The sequence below is a fragment of the Trichechus manatus genome, unplaced genomic scaffold (genome assembly GCF_000243295.1).
Source record: "Trichechus manatus latirostris isolate Lorelei unplaced genomic scaffold, TriManLat1.0 scaffold00007, whole genome shotgun sequence".
Classification (NCBI taxonomy): Eukaryota; Metazoa; Chordata; class Mammalia; order Sirenia; family Trichechidae; genus Trichechus; species Trichechus manatus.
The window spans coordinates 29159580-29182142 of NW_004443943.1; the positions used below are offsets into that span (position 1 = coordinate 29159580).

Below are 22563 nucleotides of genomic sequence, written 5' to 3' on the forward strand. Positions count from 1 at the left end.
AGAAGTGAGGATGGCAAGACTTTGTCTCTCATACTTTGGACATGTTATCAGGAGGGACCAGTCCCTGGAGAAGGACATCATGCTTGGTAAAGTAGACGGTCAGCGAAAAAGAGGAAGACCCGTAATGAGATGGACTGACACTGGCTGCAACAATGGTCTCAAACGTAGCAAGAATTGTGAGGATGGCGCAGGACTGGGCAGTGTTTCATTCTGTTGTACGTAGGGTCACTATGAATTGGAACCGACTCAATGGCACCTAAACAACAAACAACAGCAGTCTTTGTGGGAGCAGATCACCAGGTCTTTTCTCCCACGCGGCAGCCGGTAGGTTTGAACCACTGACCTTTCGGTTAGCAGTCGAGTGCTTAACCATTGCACCACCAGAGCTCCTTGTCTGATACATAGTAAGTGGTATATAAGTATTACCTGCTATTGTTATTATTCAATCTAAAATATTTATATGGATCAAGAAGGTGGGTACCATGGTGACTTTTTGCAGTGGCAGTAAAGATCCCATTTAACAGCAAAACCCTTTTGGGAAGTACCTTGCTTGACCCTAAATCAGATGCCTGGCTCAGCTGATCTAATGATATTTGGTGCCATTCTCTTGCTCCCACACAGAAAATCAACAATAGTGGTACAAATAAAATTACCTTGTTTTGTACATAACATTATACAGCAAAAAAAAAAAAAAATTCAGTTCAATGGTAACGCCTTGATTTGTGCAATTAACAGCACCTGTAAAGTCTTAGGCAAGTCAGTCTCTCTTCTGAATGCCGTACAGCAGTACACACTGTAGCAGGACCTTGTAGTAAATCCTTTTATAAAGTGAAGACTCTTTTTATAGTGTAAATAATTTTCCCTTATTGTAACAGTTTTGTAAGATTGAGTTTAGGCCTATCAAGTTTTTTCAGAGCAGGGCACACTCAATTGCTACCATAGAGAGCTACTGTTGAGACTTGGGGGCATTACCCTATCGCCTGTGTGGCTACCCGCTACAAGGGTTACATGTATACATATACAGATCATGTATTGTATGTTTGATGTCTGTATAGATAGACCGTACATGAGTAAATAGCATCGTGATTCTGTTTGATGCTCTTGCCTCACTTTTGCTGTCCACCTTGGACCCACTGACTTTACGTGGAACACACCACACCACCCGTTTTCATGTGAGAACATGCCGAGCAGTATAATCAAGTAAGTGGAATACTCAGACGTGCTTTTCTGGATTTAAATAGCATCCACAGTTTTACTGTCCAGACTTGGAATAGTACCAGGGCACTTGTAGGTAAGGAAAGATGAATGGCGAGACTCTGGTGGGTGTAGAGTGGGAGGTGGTAGTGCTCATGCCCTGCGACAGGGCTGTGTGAGGCCAACTTGAAGCCTGCTGTGAAGAATAGCTGAGAGGGATCCCAGAACTTAGCCCCGACCTGCTGGAGAGCAGCTACCCTTTGGCTCAGAGGTGGGAAACTGAGAAAAAGGACAAGAAATGAGAGCCCTGGGAAAGAAGAATATCCAGAAAGGTGAAAGCTTCAAGATATGAGGGTGGAACTGGTTAATATTTTAGTTGGGACTCTTCTAGTTACAAAAAAAGTGACAGAAATCCCAACTCAAACTACCTTAAGCAGTAGCACTGTTGGCTTAGTAACGGATATCCAGGGTTTCAGGCATGGCTTGATCTATATGCTCAAACAGTCCTCAAGGCTCTGAATTGCTATGTGTTGGTCTTGCTCCCCACACATGCCTGGAAAGATATGCATCACCATTCCTAGTTTTAGGTTCTCTCAGTTTGTATATCTAGCAGACAGAGAGCTCTTTTCTTCAGTATCCATACATCCATCTTGGGGGAAGGACTCAGATTCGTTCTGCATGAATCATGTGACCGCCACAGTCGGTGGTGGCAGGCCAGATGGAGCTCTAGGATTTACATTTGCAGCCCTAGGCTGGAGGATCATCCAGTACCTCAGTAGTCATGGTGTGCGTTTGCATGTTAGAGATCATTAGAGAAGGCATGGATGGGATGGGCGCCTTTTGTTCTGTCTTCTTTTATCTATTGGGTTGGTTTTGACTACAGGTACTGGAAAGCCCTAACTAAAATGGCTTACAAAATAAGTGTACTTATCTTGCATAGCAAGTAATCTGGAGGTAGGGCATTCCAGCGTTGGTTGTCATCTATTCAGTGATGTTGTCAAGGACCTGAGTTCTTTCTAACATTATGTTCTGCCATCCTCAGCATGTTTGCTTGTCTTCTTAAACTGGTTCCCTCCTTTTCAAAGATGGCTATCATAATCCCTAGCAACCTGGAATCACACTTGACAGAGTCTACAAATAGTGAAGGGATACTTCTGTCTTGTGTCTGCTTTGAAGATCAGTCACAGCTTCCACAGAACTCCCCTCACTGATTCCCCTTGCATTTCATTGGCGAGAGTGACGTCCAGGAAAGTGAGACAACCATTTTGGCTTACCAATCCATATTCCTCCTGGGACTGGGGATGGGCCCTCCCTCTCTGATGCATGACCAGGAAAGGCGAAGGAACAAAATTAGGGTTCTTTTAGTAAGGAGGGGAATGCCATTAGCTGGGCAAAACATTACCTGCCACACCCACCCAAGAAGCCTGAGGCCTGCCTGGGATCAGAGAACTCTGCAAATTGATCTGGACATTGGGCCACTATAGAAGTATCGTGTGGGAAGAGAATGTTCCAGTCATAGGGACAGGGTGCCTGTCTTTATTTCACCTGCTGCAGCAGATTTAGAACCAAATCCAGCCTCCAGCATGAAACATTTGGAAAGTTCTGCAGTAAATATATCAGTAACTTCACCAGTGGAGACTTTAACTTCTTTCTTTCCTACTTAGCAGCCAGTTTCCAGAAGAGAAGTACAGAAGTCTCTGACTTGCCCATCCCCTTTTAATTTTATGATCGGTTTATTCTTTCTTCTCAGATTGCCAATGACTGCCCCCTGCCCCCACCCTCTGGATTTCATTAGAAGGAAACCATTCCCCGACTCAGCGGGGCTTGATTTTCAAGCTGCGCTTTATAGAATTCTGCTGTAGAGGCTGGTTGCTCTCAGTTCTGTCACTGGTAGGCCTCAACCACAAATTCCAAGGCAGTTTCGCTTGAGTTTTTAGGGGAAATGTAGCCCCCTAACCTTGTAACTGACACTGTGGAAATTCAAGTGCTTTCACTTGCTGCTGTTTAATAGCAACCTCAAGATTTGTGCTGAGTCGGCTCAGTTTGTGATTAGGGCCCAAGCTGGGAGCTGGGTGGGCACCATGAGAGCAGGGACGTCTCCTGAGCTGTCAGAGCCTGTGGCTGATTGAACTCTGTGGTTTTGACAGACTAATGCCAACAGAGATTTTTATTTTATTTTTTATATTTTATTCTCCCAGTTTATGAAAGAAATACTTAGCTCATTATAAAAACTGAAACATTATAGAAATCTATGACACAGAAAGTGAAAATCCTTCATAATTCATTCCCCTACTGCAAAAACTTTGGTGTTCCCATTTCCAGATTTTCTTTTCAATGCATTCGTTTATATAGAATTTTTTTTTATAAAAACAGACCATGCTTTTCATAATTTTTCAACTTACTTTTCTTACTTGATATCTTTTGGACATCTTTCCATGTCAGTATTTTCTTTCTAACTATAACTTTTCCCTCACCTAAATATGCTGTACTTTATTTAACCAGTTTCCTACTGTTGGGCATTTGGGCTATTTCCAAGTTTTCCTACCACAAATCTACTGCGTTGATCATCCTTATATATCTTTCCCAACTTGCCTGCGTATTTCTGTGGGATAAAATCCTAGAAGTAGGATTGTTACGTTAAGAGAAATGAACATTTTACATGCTAATAGCCATTGCTAAAGGGTTTTTTAAAGCATGCATATGTTAGATGAGTGAATATATTATTATAATAATACTGTTGTGACCATCCAGTAAATAAAATGGTTGTTATATAGAATTATTTTTATAGCAACCAAATAACTCTACTGAGTCCTTGAGAGTTGGTTCCCTTTCCAGATTACTTGGCCTAAGAAAAACAAAAAACCAACAATTCTGACGCATGGCAACCCCATGTGTTACAGAGTAGAACTGCCCCATAGGGTTTTCTTGGCTTTAATCTTTATGGAAGCAGATCACCAGGGCTTTCTTCCACAGCGCTGCTGGGTAGGTTCAAACCGCCAACCTTTAGATTAGTAGTCAAGTGCAAAGCATTTGCACCACCCAGGGACCATTTTTACTTGGCCTAAGAAAGATTGGTTAATGCATGTTAAATGGCCTACATATGAAGCTAGGAAAGATCAGCAAGCCCTTATACAGTGTATTGTACAGTTTAGGTTTAGCATAGGAACCCATCCATCATGCTTTCTGTCTCTGAAATTGGAGACGGACACAGCCTGCCTCCTGAATTCAGAGAGATTTTTCCAGATACTGACAGCAGACCAGGTTTTATAAATGGAATCTCTATGAATTATGGAGTTTTCTGGAGTTTTGCCTCCTCCTACCTTTTCTAAAGTTAAAATTTCACATGTGGTTTAGTCTTTTCCTATTGAGGCCATTTTTTTACTTTTCTGTATTTAAAAATAAGTAAATAAAAAAGTATCCTAGGCACTTTTTCTGTTACTTAACCTTTGTAGGAGCCAGCCCAGTGAGGAAGGTATTGATATTGCCATTTTTCAGATGAGGAAATAGACTAAGAGAGGTGCTGGGCCTTGTAGAATTCCATGCAGGTGGTGAGTGGCAGGAGAGAGCCTCCAGGACACCCTTACCTGGCATTGGTTTGCATACTATTGACTCTCAGCCTTCAAGGATTCATTTTAAATGAAGAGAGAAGACTTGAGAAAGGAGCTCTTTTTCATCAGTTTTGTTTATTAAGGGCCTGCTGCATGCCTGGGACTCTTGTCAATTGCTGAATAAACTGTGTTGAACAGACAGGCTGTCTGTCCTTAGGTAATGGAGACAGACACTAAAAAAAACAGGCAGATAAATATTTGATTCCAGAAGATCGCTGAAAGAGAAAGACCAGGATACTCCAAAAGAATAAGGTGGTGGGCCCATGTTGGACTGAAGAATCAGGAAAGGACAGACCTGAAGGCAAAGAGTGAAGAGAAGATTTTTTATGGCAGAGGGAACAGCATGTGTAGGCCCCTGAGCTGGGACAGAGCTTCAGATATATGAGGAAATGAAAGAAAGCTGGTGTAGCTGGAGGGAGGTGAGGGAGAGGAGAGGGTTCGGAAAGAGCTGGAGGCTTCCGAGGGATCAGAACATGCTGGGCCTGCAGGCAAGTCATGATGAAGAGTCTGGATTCGACTCTAAGGGCAATGGAAAGCTATGAAAGCATTTCAAGAAGGAAGGTGAAATGACCAATTTGGGGAGTGAAAAACCATCTTTTTCTTAATTATGATGGATTTGAGGTACAGGCAGACCCCAGGTTAGGAACGAGATCTGTTCCTAAGTCTCTTTAAGTCCAATTTGTAGGTAAGTTGGAACAGGTACATACGGTTCTTATTTGGCATCAGTTAGTCAAATGTCTTAGTATAGTATATTTTACCTTTCTATGCATATAAAACACTTAAGAAAAACTTCCAAAGTGCTTAATGTTTTCATTCATGAGCGTCACAAAGTCGTTCGTGAGTTTGTCATTACAAACCATTGTATTTAACTCATTACGGCTGTCGTTCTTAAGTATAAGTTGTCCTTTAGATGTTCGTAACCTGGGGGCTGCCTGTATTTGAGACTTTCACCTGCATTTTGAGAGTGGCTCTTTCCCAGGACGTGCTGGGGCTGCTGTAGCATTTGGAGCACAGACGTCACAGAGCCATGGATTTCTCTCAGCTCTACCATCCTAACACTCAGAACCTTGAGCTCAGTGTAATCCTGTCCCCAGCCTGCCACCCCTTAGGGCTCTCCCATCTAGGAAGGGAATCCCTCTGCTCTCTTGGGTGTGTTAGAGTTTCTGCCTACCTGTGCTCAACAGCAGACTCTATGGTGAGGCCACAGGGTTCTCTCCCCAGAACCAGGAGATAAATTAGGCTTTGCTTCCTCACCCTTCCTCTGTAGGTGAGTGAAGGAAGTTAGGAAGATTGAGCAAGGAGCTCAGCCCACATCCCCAGGTAAGACATTGCTAGGCTGCAGTTCAGCTTCTCATCATTAACAGCCTACCTGGCTTTCTTCTCGCTGGATGTCCCAAGTGTGCGTGATCTTAGTATCTTTGCCTCAAGTAAATTCTTCTGAAAGGAGATGCTCTATCATTACCAGTAAGAGCTGTCAAGTTTTCTTATTTGCTGGTTTGAATAAGCTGCCCATTGCCTCAGTCAACTAACTGAAGCCAAATGGAGCTGCCTAATTATATTAATATCATTTTTCTTCCTCATAGTCTTTTTGATTTTCCTGACATTTTCTTTCCCTCAGCCTGATTTATCCTCTTTTCTGGTTGCTATGGATCTGTAAAATATTTTCTCTTTCATCTGTTAGTAATACTGACCAGCTATAAGGCAAAACAATCCCTGGTTTCTCTGCACTTTCCCAAGATTTTAGATTAATAGTTGAAAGATTGTGCTCCTGTGCCACTGAAGAAAAACAGGTTAATCCCTCAGAAGTGAGCTTGTGCCCTAAAATTTAAGTGTTTGCATGTAAATTTCCATCTAGCCAATATCTAAATCTGGAAGGTCTACCGAAAGGGAAGTTTTTAGGGAAAACTTAAACCCTAAGAGCAAGGGTCAGCAAAATTACAGTCTGCAGGCCAAGTCCTGATGGCCCCTGTTTTTGTAAATTAAATTTTTTGGAACACAGTCGTGGCCATCTGCTTACTTATTGTCTATGGCTTCTTTTGTGCCACAACAGCAGAGTTGATTAGTTGACAGAGATTCTGTGGCCCTCAAGGCTAAAGTATTTAGTATCTGATCCTTTACAAAAAAAACTTGCCAACCCCTGACTTAGAGAGTGTGTTCCATTGAATAATGACCCTAGAGGAGAGGTGGTCCTATTTAAGTCTTTGTGAGATTCAAGAGGCCCCGTGAAATGAATTGCCTTAGCTGGGTCCTGCGCCCCAGCCAATGATAGAGTGATCACAGTACCTAGAGGGTTTGTTGGGGGAGAGTGAGCGCGCATCTCCTGCTGAGCTTCTACAAGATTTAAGGCAAATTCCTTTAGCTTCCATGAGTCTTCATGAAATGCGTGAGCTTGGTAGTAGAAAGGGGCTATTTGATACAGGCATTAAGCTAGGATAATTCACCCTCAGACTAGTTCTCTCATCTCTGGCCCCCTCTGGAGTCTTAATTGGTTGGCTCTTGCAGTAGAATGTGGCCCCTTTGTCTCTAGCACCTGCATTTCAGGGATGCTCCCTGCAGGGGGCAGTGAAGGCCACTGGCAGAGCAGCTGGAGAGTTAGGATGCTAGACCCACATCTCTGCAGAAAGTAAAGCCCTTCCATAACCTGAAACTGCGCATGATAGAATGTTCAGTGAAGAGGACTGGAGAACAGTGCGAATGAGAGCAGAAACACAAGAGGCAGGTTGCCTGGGTTCAAATCCTAATTTGGCCTTGTGGAAACTGGGGTCAAAACAGTATCTCCAAGAGCTGGCATTTCTTAGTCTGAAAAAGAAAAGATTTTGGGATGGAATAGGGGCATGATCTCTGACCCACAATAAATGTTGAAAAATATCTGGGGTCTTGCCATATGGAAGAGGGATTTGACTTTTTCTTTGTTACTAGAAAGCTATTCATTGGGATGCGGGTGCATTTTCTAACACAGATAGCCTTGGGAAGTAGTAAACTCGCCATCTCTGAAGTCTGGGCAGCTGCTGGCCCAGGCCTTATAGAAGGGATTTAAGTGCTGGGTGTGGAGTTGGTGCTCTGGGAGCTTAGACCACTGAACCCAGAGGCCACTTGATACGTGTTTGCTCTTCTAATCTAGCATTTTTGCGAGGACTTCTGTTGTGCTCCAGTCTGGCTTCCTGCAAACAGCCCTGCCTCCTTCCTCCTCTTGATGCTTTCTGTCCTAGGCCTCTCCAGGTCTGACCCAGCTGGGTGATCTCTGAGAACACCCATAAATACTGCTGATGTGATTCTTGATGTAAACTAAGGCAGGAAGAGAGGTTTAGTTTCCTGAGCTGAAAATCAGAATTCTGACTTCATGAGGAAATTAAGTGCTGCTCTGCTCAGTGGATGAATTCTGTGTCTCTCAGTTCCCACTGGACTCTTTTGCCTTCGTTCTTTTTTTTTGTAAGTAGTGGCTGTGTTTTCCAGTGATAGAATCTTTCAAATGAATAACAACTGCTTAATTTGTACAGGTCCCAGATTGTGATCGTTATATACTATTTCCCACTAAAAGAAAGCAGGGCTTTTTGGAGAAATGGCTGATTCCAGGTCTGGGGCAAGAAATATACAAGATGAACCAAGGAAGCTATCAGAGATTGTGAGGGTCATGTTAACAGACTCAGGAGTTTATTGTAGAGGCTCTCACAAGCCAAAGATGGGGGCAATTCAAGTATCAATAACAATAATAACAGCAATGGATTGAAACAGTTCAAATATGTTAAAATCCATGCATTCAATGTAATACTTTAAAGGCAAACAAACAAAAACACTTCATTGATCATCTTTAGAAGATACTGGGAGCCAGTTTATTATTCTGAAAACAGGCAGATAAAGGGAAAGAATCATACATTTAACCTGCCTTTCTCTGTATAAATTACCTGTATGAATTTATAAGGGTAACTGTAGAGAAAATTTCCAGCTAAAAAATTATAAAATATGATAGAATTAAACTATTCTTGTTTTTGCAAACCCCTAATAAAATATTGGATCTAGGCCATTATCATCAATGGCTGCTATATATTACAACCTATAGTTCTAACCTTTGGCATATTTACGGAAATATCAAAGGACAGAGGAACATGTTAAATGACACCATGCAGATGCAATCAGCAAAATTCAGACTGTAGGGAATTCTACTGGACAAACAACCTGATTTCTTCAGCAAACAAATTGCAAGGAAAAAAAGAGAGAGAGAGAAAGAAGGAAAAACCTTCAGATTAAAAAAGACTTAAGAGATAAACTAGCCAGATTCAATGTGTGGACCTTGTATAGATAGTAATTTGAACAAACCAAGTATGAAAGGACATTTATGGAAAGTCAAATTTGAACATTAACTTGGATATTTGATAATATTAAGTAACTACTGTCAGTTTTTTTTTTTCTTTTTCTTTTAGATGTGTTGCTGGTAATTGCGGTTATGTTTTTAAAAGACTCCTTATCAGTTAGAGGTCCATACTGAAATATTTACAGATGAAAAGATATGATGTCTGGGATTTGCTTCAGAATAATCCTGTTGAGATAGGGTGAGAAAGTGGATGGGGTTATAGATGAATCAGGATTGTCCATGGTAACTACTAAAGCCAAGTGATGGGTAGATAGGAGTTCATCCTGTTATTTTCTCTGTTTTGATACATGTTTAAAATTCTCCTTAATAACAAGTTTTTTTGTTCTTTAAAGCCTAAGTTTCAGACCAGGAACTTTTTTTTTTTTAAATGTGCTTTCAAAGAGTTTGAAATACAAAGCTGTATGGTGAGATGGTGGGCCAGCCAAGGCCTACTGGATTAGAGTGGGAAAGAATTCCTTGGAAACTAGATTCCCCAGTTACTCAGCTCACCTCCATACCTTGTACTTTCCTTTCTCCTCAGACTGTTTCCATGGGATTGGTGGCTGGGAGGAAGGGTTGAGGTTTGTTGGTTTGGTTTGGTTGGTTCATCCAGTTTTCTGTGCCGCCAGACTGAATTTAGTGATTCACTCGGCAGTAATTTCTTCTGAGAACATTGGTGTGAAAACCCTGAGCTGCCATCCCATGACTGCCATCGAATGGTTCCAGTCTTGATTATGTTTGCACTCGTAGTCTGGATGAGGGTAGACTTATTTTTTGTAATGGGGCTAGCGCTTGAGATAAGGATTTCTTTTTGATCTACTCAACTCCTTACCTGGCTCCAGAAAGTTTCTCTCTTCCTATTAATTGGAAACCAAATACTTTATGTATATAAGGCCAAGGCAGACCCAGGTTCTTCTCCTAGAATGTGCCAGAGCCACATTCTGTCTTCACCATCCTCTCCTCTGAAGGAAAAAGAAACAGTGTGCACCTCCCCAGCCTGTAATGTCAAGAACAAAACTCTCCCCACTCCCCAAGCAAACACAACATGACAAAAAGGGAACAAATTTATTCTAGAGCAGTGTGTCCCTCCAGATTTCCAGAATTCTGCAGGCCAGTTTGCAAAGGGGCATGATACCCTTCCTCTTGGAGTTTAGGCACAATGAGGGCTATGCTAAAGTTCCTCTGCTTAAGAGTGTTCATAGATACAAATGCAGCTTTGCTTCAGAACAAAAGTGCATCAGCCCTACCTACCCCTAACAAATGGGAGTAGTAGATGTGTGTAGTCATCATCCTCCTCTGGGCCTGCCTGATTGTGTCTATAGATAAGTTTACCATTTTGATCGTAGATTTCAGATGTTTTCAGGCAATGTTAACCTTGAGCCCCAAAGCAGAAGAAACCTAAAAGTGCTAATATGAAGCAGTGCACAATTATGATGGAAGTGGAACTAGGACTCCTAATGAAAATTACAAGGGGAAAAAGGGGGCTGTTTTTATGTAACTGACAATAACCAGCAAGAGAAGGGGAAAAATAAAGAAATACAAGAAGTTTGAAGTCTGTGGTAAGAGGATCAGCTTCATTAGTCTGTGGTTAATTTAGGGCATTTGTTCAAGAATTTAAAAGCTAAGCTGGTGAAAGTGCCACTGGTGACATTTTAGTTGTGAGTCAAGGATGGTTCCCTAGACTCTCGGATGTTCCAGTCTGTACCACCACGCTCTCGGAGTGTGAGGCCAGATGGCTGGTGTGCTGGCAGCCAGAGCTGCTAAAGGCAATCCTCTTTCTAAGTTGATAAGTATACACATAATACATCAGTAGGTCTTGGGGGCTAAAAAATTTATACTCCATCGATACACTCCAAGTCCTCCTTGAGAATGTTGACAAATTGTGATAAATGTAACTAATGTCAATGAAAAGCTTGTGTGGAAATTGTCAGATGGGAACCTAACTTGCTGCATAAACTTTCATCAAAAACTCAAAAAAAAAAAGTCCTTCTTGACCACGTTACCCAATCTCAGGCCCCTCCCTAAAGGTAACCACTTTATCTCTTTGGTGTGGGTTCTTGCAACCTCCCAGAGTTTTTTCTATGTATTCACCTTCTAGGTACCTAGAAAAATAATTTGTTTGTATTTTTTTCCCCTCCTTTAATGTAAGTGAAATAGTACTGCCCTTCACAATTGGATTTTTCAGTTAACAGTATGTCTTGGAGATCTGTCAGTATATAAAGATGTTTCTAATTCTATTTACTGCTGCCTGTGATTTCTTCGTGTGGCTACACTGTGATTTACCTGTTCCTCTAGTGATGCACGTTTAGTCTGTTTCCATTTTTCCTGTTAAAAACAGTGCACGGATGCAGTGTGCATCCTTGTTCCTTCCTCTTTGTGAACATGTTTTTCTCTAGGGTAGATACAAAGAAGTCGAAAGATTAGGTTAAAGGGAATGGACTTTTTATATTAGTAGGTTCTGTCACATGGCCCTCCAAAGTGACTGCTAGTTTACACGTCCCTGCCAACTAAATGGATTTTCAGTGTAGATTTAACTAGTCTCTTTCAGAAAAAGATGAGAGGAGTAGAAGCATATTCTTGATTTTAAAGCTTCAAAGGATCACTTGGCCTTCTTTGGTTGAAATGTATGTAGGAACAGCAAGTTTAAAACCCCCTTAGTCACTTTGGCTTTAAGAACAAAGGGGCTTGGAATTGGACCTGTGGAGAGGTGGTAGCCCCTCTGTGCTGGGTAGGGCAGGGCTTGGGTGAGAAAAGCAAAGTAGGTTTTGCCCAATTACAAGCCTCTAGGCAGAAGATTCTTCCTTCCCAGACTAACAGGTGTCTAAACAGATGGAACTGTGTAAAAAGAGAAGTGAAAGTATTTGGTAGACTAGGACTCTGGAAATGGTAATCAGGAATCTGTATCTTTACAGGAGGACGTGGCTCATGGTAGGTGAATGGATGGGATTTGACTGGTAACTGGGAACAGCCTAGGTGAGCTGGCTGCAGGCTGTGGCCAGGTAAAACCCTACTGAGCTGTGTGCAGTTGAGGTACTTACCCTCACCGTGGGGAGAATGAGGCTGGCTGGCCTTGGCTTCCCTGTCAGGACTGGCCTGCCATGGGCCCTGTGTGTGCTGACACAAGGCGAGTGTCAGGGATTTGCAATCTGCATCTGGGGAGACCCTCACCATCGTGGGGTAGTGAGCCAGTGCTGAAACATCTGCAGACCCCAGAGACTTGCTTTGGGGTGAGGACCCCTGGGAGCTCCAGCAGCCAACCAGCCTCCTATCTCCTCTGCTGTGACCTGTATTCCAGTTTGCCAAGCTTCTCTGCTTAGAAAAGGGCTTTGCCTTACACTTCGCTATTTGCCTTTATGACTGTGGCTTTACGGGAGAGGAAGCTGGAGGGCCAGAGGTTTTTGAGAAAACACGTAGGGAAACAATTTCAATTCTCCTTTGACTGGGTTTCTAACCCTCTGTGATTCCTTTGATTCGAGGCAAAACATAGAAGGAATATCCTTTACATTTCCTTTCAGTTGTATAAGAGCAAACATGCCAGCTTTTGCTCTTCTTTATGTAATCACATGGTACGGCATATTCATTTCCCCCATCATGGTGTCTTGCAACCACATTTAGCCAAATTAATATCAAATAGAACTAGTGGAGGGAAGCTCTCTAACCAAATACGCAAATGAACTTTTCAAGTCATGAAACTGCATTCAGAACTTAAAAAAAAAGATGGGGGAGCAGGATTATTCTTGCTTCCACCACTTTGCCAGGTTGGGAAAACTTTACAAATGGCCACCAGCCACACCATCTATCCAGCTATGGATGGATGAACTTTGCTTTTTATTCACACGAGCTTATTAACCACTCAGCAGTTCAAATCCATCAGCCACTCCTTGGAAATCCTATGGAGTGGTTCTATTCTGTCCTATAGGGTCATTATGAGTTGGAACCTACTCAGTGACACCTAACAACAACAACAGAGTCTATTTTTGTTTTTTCCCCCACAGTTTGTTGTTGTTTGTTTTTTGAAGAAAGGCTTCTATCCTGGCCCTTCTTTGGGGGAGTCTTATTTGAAAACCTGCAGCGGGTCTGTTATGCAATCATATTTCTGGGATTTCCTTCTCTGCAAGCATCTTGTCTGCAGTGCATGTGTATGGAGAAGGGCAGGGGTGCCAAATTCTGCATTTTGTACCCATTGAAGGCTCTAAGTTTGAGAGTGTCCCACTGTTTTCCTCTCCTTGCAGGCTCAGGTGTTAAAAGGGAATTACCAGGACATATTTATTTTTTGCACCTGTGTGATGTGCATACATCATTGCTTTCATTTGCTGTCCAAGGTTCCCAGTGTGGGCCTTGCCCCGTGACTGTGCTGGAGGCTTCCAAAATGAACTTTTAGCTTTGGCTCCGTGTTGGGAAGAGGGTCAGGCAGGTGGGAAAGTGCAGGCTCTTCCTGAAGTGCTCACTCAGTGCTTTACTTGGCCCACATGAATCCCTGGAGGAAGGAGAGTTGCTGTTACCAGTTATCAATGACTGAGCACTGATCTTCCCAGGGAGAAAAGGACCTGCTCCCCTTTTTGTGGTGGTTGTTGTCAGGTGGGGGTGGACTGTGCCTGGGTTCTGAGACGGCAAGGGCAGTGCCCTCTGTGCAATGCCTGGGTGACCTCTTCCTCAAATGAGAGTAGCTTCTCATGGGTGTGTTAAGGGCTCCAGAAATGTAATCTGTGGCAGTGACATCAGGCTATCCTACACCCCATGACCTTCTGAAACTTTATAGGCTCTTGCTAACATTGTATAGGCTCTTAGTATATTTCTGGAACTATACCAAGAAACAAATAGACTGGGCACACATATCCCCATTCCTTTCCCCTAGCTTGGCTTAGAGCAAGGAGAAAGCACCAGGGCTTCAGTGAGGGATCCAGTGGGGAGGCAGTGGGCAGGCTATGTGTCCCCATTTAGGAGCATCTGGGCTGGCCAGAGGCCAACAGGATTGACTTTAAACTTTGCTGCCTCCACTGCCCCCTCATTCCTCCTCTGGGAGTAGGGGTGTCATGAAGCTGCCTGGGCATGTGCAGACCTGTGTTTCTGCCCCCATAAATATATTTCAGCATGGTAGGCCTTCAGCTGACTTTAAGGGGCTCTCATTCAGTCTCAGAGAAGCCTTCTCTGGGACCAGCTCCACCAAGCAGCCCACAGTGACTGCAGCAGCAGGAGACGCTTGTGCCTTCTCTAGAAGGAAGGGGAGTGTCAGAGGCAGTTGCCAGATTCTTTTCCATGTGTATTGGCTCATCCTGGACTTCTCAGAAACAGGAGGACAAGCAAACTGACCCTCCTCTACTCAGTAGTCTGTTCCACTGGAAGCGTATCTGGTGCATACAGCATTTTGGGAAGAACTGCTAAGTCCTCCTGGGAACCAGCTCTATGTCTTCAAATAGGATCATTTAGACCCTGATTTTCAAAGTGACATGTGAACACCAGGAAGGCTAGAGGGATGCTGACTGTTTGTTGAGAGACTATGATGGCTGTGCCATTGTTCAGAGGTTGACAGGCCAGAGTTTGCCAGCTGCTTTGGGCACAGGCCAGCGTTTGCCAGCTGCTTTGGGCCACCTCCCATTTTTCTGCTCTCTCTAAAACACCTCTTGTATACCAGCTACTCATTTGTCACCTGGCACAATTCAGCTGGGTTTTCTGCCTCTGGAAAGGACGTAATCATCTCAGGGCAGTTCGACTTCAGGGCTCCAAGCTTCAGCCATTAATAAACCCACCCTTCTGGGCTCTGAAAAAGATCCTCAGCCCATTCTCCCCAGACCAAGTATATTAATTCCGACTACTGGGGTGGCCGGTGGGGTGTTGCTTTCTGAGCTGTTGTTTAAAACATCACTGGGACTGTACTTTCACACAGAATGGAGACAGTTATTCTCCAGAGATTGGGCAGCACTAATTATTTTGCAAACAATACCTATTTCTTCTGCAACCCATTTCCCAAGATTTTACTAATTTGTTATATCCAGGACAGTCTGACTTAAAAACACTGCAACTAAAGCTGGGTGTTTGGGAGGTGGGGGTGGTGGCCATTCTGAGGGCCCAATTAGAATTTGTACACCATACAGCCCCCACCCCCAACTTTTAAGAGTCCTTGTCAGGAAGTTGGTTGTTAATGGCGAACTGAGACATAAAGAAATGAAACCTTTTCTCTTAAGTAAGAAAGGGGTAGGACTGTAACTGCATTTTTTTGTACCATTTTTGCCACCCTGGAATGGTATTTCTCTTCTGCTGAATTTGCCAAACAGTCAGCCTTCCCCTTCAGTTCACAGTGGAGGACCCTGGTAGCCGAGGGAGGTTTCTCATGGTACTTGACAGCTGCGAGGACAACACTACAAACTGCACTATGAAAGGGGCAAGGTGGGCAAACCCCATCTTTATCACTAACTGAGTGGCAAGGATCAGCATGAATCCATTTCCCACCTGGAAATAGATCCAGGCCTCATCTTTCCACATTTCTATTCCTCATCGCCAGCCACTTCTGTGGTAAAAACTCTCTCTTAGATCCTAACCACCCAGAGTGAGATCAGACCTCATCCCTGGCTACCCTGAACCTGGTTAAAACATCCCTGGCACCTGAGGCCAGGTCATTGGAGAGCAGCCATAGGCTCAGGAGTCTATACAACTCCCTGTACTTCAGGCCAGCTGGCCTCTCTCTCTCCCTAGTCCCCAGAGCATAGGTCACAAGCTAGAAGGACTCTATCCGTTCTTCATGGACTGCCCTGCAGCCTTTTCGTATCACCCAGCCACTCAGTGCAGGGTCTATACAAATGGACCCTGTACTGCCAGCCCCTGCTGGCTCATTGCCCTGTGGGTTCATTAATTCTCTAGAACAGCTCACAGAATTCAGAGAGACTATTACCTATACTTACAGTTACCCATTTATTATAACCAGAAAGGATATAAGCAATGAGATGCATCAGTCAAGGTCTGGAAAAGGTCCTGGCACAAGGCTTCTATTGTCCCCAGAGACATGCACCCTTTCCCCCACATGGATGTTCTCACCAATCCTGGAAGTTCCCAAAAAGAGAGCTCCAAGGCCCAGGGTCCCTTAGTCACTGGGACCACAGTGAATATGCATGATCAGTGAATATGCATGATGACTGCATCATGCCCCCTCCCTTCCAAAGTTAGTTCACCAGGTGTGGGGCCTGTGTAGCCCCTACTTCCTTTCTATTTTAGAAAGACAAAAACAAAAAAAACCAAACCCATTGCCCTCGAGTCAATTTCGACTCCTAGCGACCCTATAGGACAGAGCAGAACTTCCCCATAGGGTTTCCAAGGCTGTGATCTTTACGGAAGCCGGAAGCCGACTGCCACATCTTTCTCCCTCAGAGCAGCTGGTAGGTTCAAACCTCCGACCTTTCGGTTAGCAGCCAAGTGCTTAACCACTGAGCAACCAGGATTCCTTTTAGAAAGACGAAGAGCACCTTGATTGCTCAGACTACTTTAAATAACTAGAGACAAAAAGCCAAACTTAGTTCTTTGTCCACAGGGGCAAAGCTCAGGAGGAGGGAAGAGTGGGTGGTGACCATCCAGGCCTCACCTGAAATAGGTTCCTTCAGACATACCGGTGAGCCCCTCTACTGCCATGTTTTGGTGAGAGTCCCAGCGGTTTTCAATCTAATTTCTTGGTGAAGATATTTCAGGGAGTGAGAGCGAAGGGAGAGTGAGCATGCTCAGAGCAGTAGTGGGGTGGGCTCCTCTAACCACTGGACTGCGCAGCTGGGCCTCTGACTGAGCGGTTATTAGCATTTGAAAGCCCCTCTGAAGGGGCCGAGATCTTCCCCAGGAAGACACTGAGGCCTGAGTGCGGAGACCGGAAGTGGTTCCACACAGAATGGGCCGAGCATCAAGGGCATACAGACCAGGCTGGACTCCAGAATGGGCCCTTTGTGGCTTTGTCCCAGGCTTGAAAACTGTGACCAGGGCCCTTTCATTGTTAAGAAAGACCGTTTCTTGGCCACAGCAGAGCTAATAAGTCTAGTGCCCCAACCTGGCAGGTCTGGAGAAGGCCCTGTTCCTCACTGGAACGTTCTGTTAGCATGAAAACCAAATCAAACCTGTTGCCATCCAGTCGATTCCAACTCGTAGTGACCCTATAGGGCAGAGTAGAACTAACCCATAGGGTTTCCACGGAGCATCTGGTGGATTCAAACTGCTGACCTTTTGGTTAGCAGCTGAGTTCTTAACCACTGCACCACCAAGGCCCCTCTGTTAGCATCGTCCTCTCTAAACCTTTCTCTGCCCCTTCCTCTTTAACTCATTAGTGCTTTTTGCCAAACCTTGATCACATACGTGTTGGTCCTACAGCAGCGACTTGGTCTGACTCCTTTTTCTTGCCTTAGGGTCCCCCCTTCCCAGCTGCCTAAATTAATTCCCTTCCTAAGTTAAGCCTACCCCAAGTGCCTTTTGGAGCCCTGGTTGCACAGTTGTTAAGAGCTCGGCTGCTAACGGAAAGGTTGGCAGTTCAAATCCAACAGCTGCTCCTTGGAAACTCTATGGGGCAGTTCTACTCTGTACTATAAGGTTTCTGTGAGTTGGAATTGACTCAGCGGCAACTCGTTTTAATTTAAGTGCCTGTTGGTCATTCTTATTTTATTTAAACAGTTGGGTTTGCACAGTATTTTTAAACCAGTGTCAGTTCTTATTAATAAAAAGTCGTGCCTCCAAACCTTTCCAGCCTTTTTCCTGTTTCCAGACCATGTCCCTGCCAGGTTTGGGGTATATTTCTACAGACTAGACATCTGATAGGCCTGAAGAGCTCCTGGGAACTGGCCCAGCTGTCTCTTAAACCAGGAGCAATGGTGCCACCTACTGGGAATTTACTATTAGCTACAGGCTGTGTGGCCATTGCTCCTGTTTTTTGGTGAAGTGACTAGGGCCTCAGTTGGGAGTATCTGTACTGTATTCCAGTACAGAAATAGTAAAATGCAGCCATGTAAAATGCATGAGTTAGGCTCACTATTGCCTACTTAAACAGACAAGGAAACAAGCATAGAAATTGAGGTTGGGCAAGTTGCCCAGGGTCATGACTAGTTAGGGGCAGAGGCAGATTGGAACTGGGCCTTCCTGGCTCCAAAGCTGGCCATCTTAATGATTCTGCTAGGGTTTGCCAAAGCCAGCAGAAGATTTTAGGCAGGAACTACTTAATAACGTGAACTTGGATAGTTAAGGACTTTCTTCTGTCTTCGTTTCTTTCAATCCTGCTGATTTTGTCTCTGATGTGACTCTAAACCTTTAACGGCTGTGTAACCTTGTTCATCTTAGTTTTAACAATGTTAGGTAGAATTGGAATTGTTGGGTCATATAATAACGCCAAGTTTGCATTTTGAGGAACTGCCAAACTCTTCCACAGCGGCTGCTTCATTTTCTATTTCCACCAGCAGTGTATGAGGGTTCTAATTTCTTCACATCTTCTTCAGCACTCGTTATTGTCTATTGTTGGTTTTTGTTTCGTTTTGTTTGTTTTATTTTAGCCATCCTAGCAGGTGTGAAGTGGTGGTATCTCATTGGTTTCGATTTTCATTTCCCTAATGGCTAATCATATTGAATATCTTTTCATGTGCATATTGGCCATTTGTATATCTTCTTTGAAGAGATACCTATTCAGATCCTTTGCCCATTTTTAAATTGGATTATTTGTCTGTTTATTATTGAGTTGTATGCGTTCTTTATATATTCTAGATACAATATACTTTCTGGATATTAATCAGATATATGATTTGCAGATATTTTCTCCCATTCTATGGGTTGTCTTCACTTTCTTGATGGTATGGTATGTAGCACAAAGGTTTTTAATTTTGATCAACTGCATTTTACCTTTTGTCACTTGTACTTTCGGTGTCATATCTAAGAAATCATTGCCTAATCCAAGGTCACAAAGATTTACATCTGTGTTTTCTTCTAAGAATTTTCTAGTTTTAGCTATTATAGTCAGGTCTGTGATACATTTTGAGTTAATTTTTGTCTATGGTGCAAGGAAGGGATCCAACTTCATTCTTTTGTATATGGATATCCAGTTGTTCCAGCGCCATTTGCTGAAAGACTGTTCTTTCCCCGACTAAATTGTCTTGGCATTCTTGTTGTAAATCAATTGACCATAAATGTGAGGGTTTATTTCTGGACTCTCAATTCTGTTTCAGTGATCTATGTGTCTATCCTTATGCCAGTACCACACTATGTTAATTATTGTAATTTTGTATCAAGTTCTAAAATTGAGAAATATGAGTTCTCCAACTTTGTTCTTTTTCAAGACTGTTTTGACTATTCAGGATACCTTAAAATTCCATACGAATTCTAGGATGGGTTTTTCTGTTTCTGAAAAAAAAAAAAAAAAAAGTCATTAGGATTTTGATAGGGATTGCATTTAATCTGTAGATTGCTTTGAGTAGTATTGTCATCTTAACAATATTAAGTCTTTCAATTTGTAAATGTGGGATGTCTTTATTTAGGTCTTTAATTTCTTTCAGCAGTATTTTGTAGTTTTTAGTGTACATTTCTTGTTCCTCGGTTAGATTTGTAAGTATTGTATTCTTTTTGATGCTATTATAAATGGAATTCTCTTCTTAATTTCATTTTTAGATTGCTCATTGCTAGTGTATAGAAATGCAATTGATTAATGTATGCTGATCTTGCAACCTAGCTGAACTCCTATATTAGTTTTAATAGTTTTTTTAGTGATTTCCTTAGGATTTTTCATCGTGTCATTTGCAAATAGAAATTGTTTTACTTCTTCCTTTCTAATTTGTATGGGTTTTATTTCTTTTTCTTGCCTAGTTGCCCTGGCTAGAACCTCCAGTACAATTCTGAGTAGAAGTGGCCAGAGCAGGCTTCTCTGTCTTGTTCCTGATTTTACAGTAAAAGAATTCAATCTTTCATCATTAAGTAACATGTTAGATGTGGGATTTTCATAGATGTCCTTGATCACATTGAGGAAGTTCCTGTCTATTACTACTTTGTTGAGTGTTTTTATCATGAAAGGGTATTGGATTTTGTCAGATGCTTTTCCTGCATCTATTGAGATGATCATGTGATTTTTTTTACCTTTGTTCTAGTGATATGGTGTATTACATTGATTGATGTTCTTACGTTAAACCAGCCTTGCATTCCTGCCATAAATCTCACTTGTTCATGGTGTATAGCCCTTTTTAGATGTGGCTGGATTTGGTTTTATAGTATTTTGTGGAGGAGTTTTGTGTCTATATGGGACCAATATAAGGGATATTGGTCTATAGTTTTCTTATCATATCTTTGTGTTTTTGGTATCAGTGTAATACTGACCTCATAGAATGAGTTCTGTTTTTTGGAAGAGTATGTGAAGAATTGGTATTAATTCTTCTTTAAACGTTTCTTAGAATTCAGCAGTGAAGCCATCTGGGCCTGGGCTTTTCTTTGTGAGAAGTTTTTTTAGTTACTAATTCAATGTTTTTACTTGTTGCACTGTTCCTTAGTTGTAGGGCATGTAAACTGCTTACAGACACACACTTCTGTAGAAGAAGAAATCTGGGAAAAGTGGACCCTGCAGGAGTTGGGATATTTAGCAGTTCCTAGTTGCCTCTGCCTGGAGCTTGCCTTCTCTCCTCTTTATTATTCCATGTGCTATAGAGGAAGCAGCTAGTCTTCCTTCTTCCCTCCTGAATGAATGCTTTTGAGGTTGAAGACCAATAACCTGAGCCTGTCTCTTGGGTAGAAAGGATGACTGTGTAACTTAACCTGACATATGAAGGAGTTAGCACTCAAATCAAGGCTAAAGAGAACAGAAGCTTTCTCAGGCCTTCCTGAAGCTCTTTTCATTTTTTCTCCCTAGCCTTAAATATTGGTAAAAAGTGAAGGAACTTTGGTTCATAAGTGATAGACCACAGTGAACTACCATACAGCCATTTAAAAAATGAGATAGTTCTCCATGTGCTGATATGAAATCATCTCCAGGACATATAACTAAGTGAAATGTGAATAATAGTATGCTGCCATTTGTGTTAGGGGAGACGAAAAAAAAGGAAAGGAAAGGAACCTATAATATATACAGGCTGGTAAATGCAGAATACCCTTGGAAGGATACCCAAGATAAGAGTCAGAGGTGATGGGAGACTTAATACAGCTTGATTGGTTTTTTTTTCCTTTTGATTATGCTACCTTAAACAAAAGTGTTTACAGCAATGGGCCTGTGCCGTGTGCGGTGATGAGGCTCTGAGGTGGCCGCGTGTGTACGTGTTTCTTGAACAGCCATGTGCCCCTCTGCACATCTCCAAGGTTCTGTCCAGACCTCCACTTATATAAAGACTGTAGTATTCCTCAGAAGTCCCTAAATCTGTCTACCTGTGGGAAACTGGTGACAGATTTCAAAGGCTCTTGAAGGTTGTGTATTCCCTTTTGAGTACTATTTCAGCAGCACAGAAATCCTAGTCTGTCCTCCCAAGGCAAAAGGCTTTCACCGCCCTCCAGCCTCCCTGTGGACTTCTGGCCATGCAGCCCCACAGCACAGCCCTTTATTCTTGCATGAGTGAGGGTGCTGGGAAGTGAAGCAGGTGCCGGAAGTCTTTGGACTTCCCAGGCCAAGTGAACATCCACACTAGCAGCCTGTCCTTTTCCACTGAAGGCTGACAGAACTGGCAAGGAGGAATACGTTTGGTTTTTTGGAAGTAACCACAAACCCTTCACTCCCATCCGGAGTGAACGTTTCCCCTCCTTCACAGGGGCTACCCTAGAAGGCTAGGGAAGGCTGGCTTCTCAGATCCCAGGTCAGATTCCAGGCCTGGATCAGGGCCTCAAGCACTGAGAATCCTCCTGTCTCTTCCACAGAGAACACCTTCTGCAGTGGGGATCATGTGTCTTGGCACAGCCCTTTGGATAACAGCGAGTCAAGAATTCAGCACATGCTGCTGACGGAGGACCCGCAAATGCAACCTGTGCAAACACCCTTTGGGGTCGTTACCTTCCTCCAGGTGAGATGAGGGTTAGATACTGACTTGAACCTTCCTTGTGGGAAAAGTCCTGGCAGAACAGAAAGACTTGCATAGGGGAAGTAAAGGGAGCAGGAGGTTTCCTTTGGTCTTCTTTTACTTTCTGTTCCCTCTGATGACTTGTCAGGTAGATCCAGATGGTCTGATTTAACCTCCTGAGATGGGAGAAGGGGGAAGGGACCATTTGGGTGGGAGAGAATGGCTGTAGCTGAGAAGGAGGTAACAAGGAGGGTATTTTTGTAAACTAGTGAAGATCCAAACAGCCTCTGCACAGGACCTCCCAGCAAGAAGCCAGCTCTGGGCTGCACTCTCCCTTACCCAGATGGGTGGGCATCCACCCCAGCTGCAGCCGAGTGCTTGCTTCTGGTCCTGATGGGGTCTGTATGAAGGTTCTGTTGGTTCCCATGAGATTTACACAAAAACTCAG

General features: G+C 43.2%; 1 protein-coding gene across 1 annotated transcript in view; it reads left to right on the top strand.

Moving 5' to 3' along the window:
* SUFU (SUFU negative regulator of hedgehog signaling) overlaps window positions 1-22563 on the top strand; it is a 128910-nt gene that overhangs the window by 70741 nt on the left and 35606 nt on the right. Inside the window, exon 4 of the mRNA XM_004370086.2 lies at window positions 21976-22118. Coding sequence (XP_004370143.1) covers window positions 21976-22118 — 143 coding nt within the window. The remainder of the gene's footprint in view (window positions 1-21975; window positions 22119-22563) is intronic.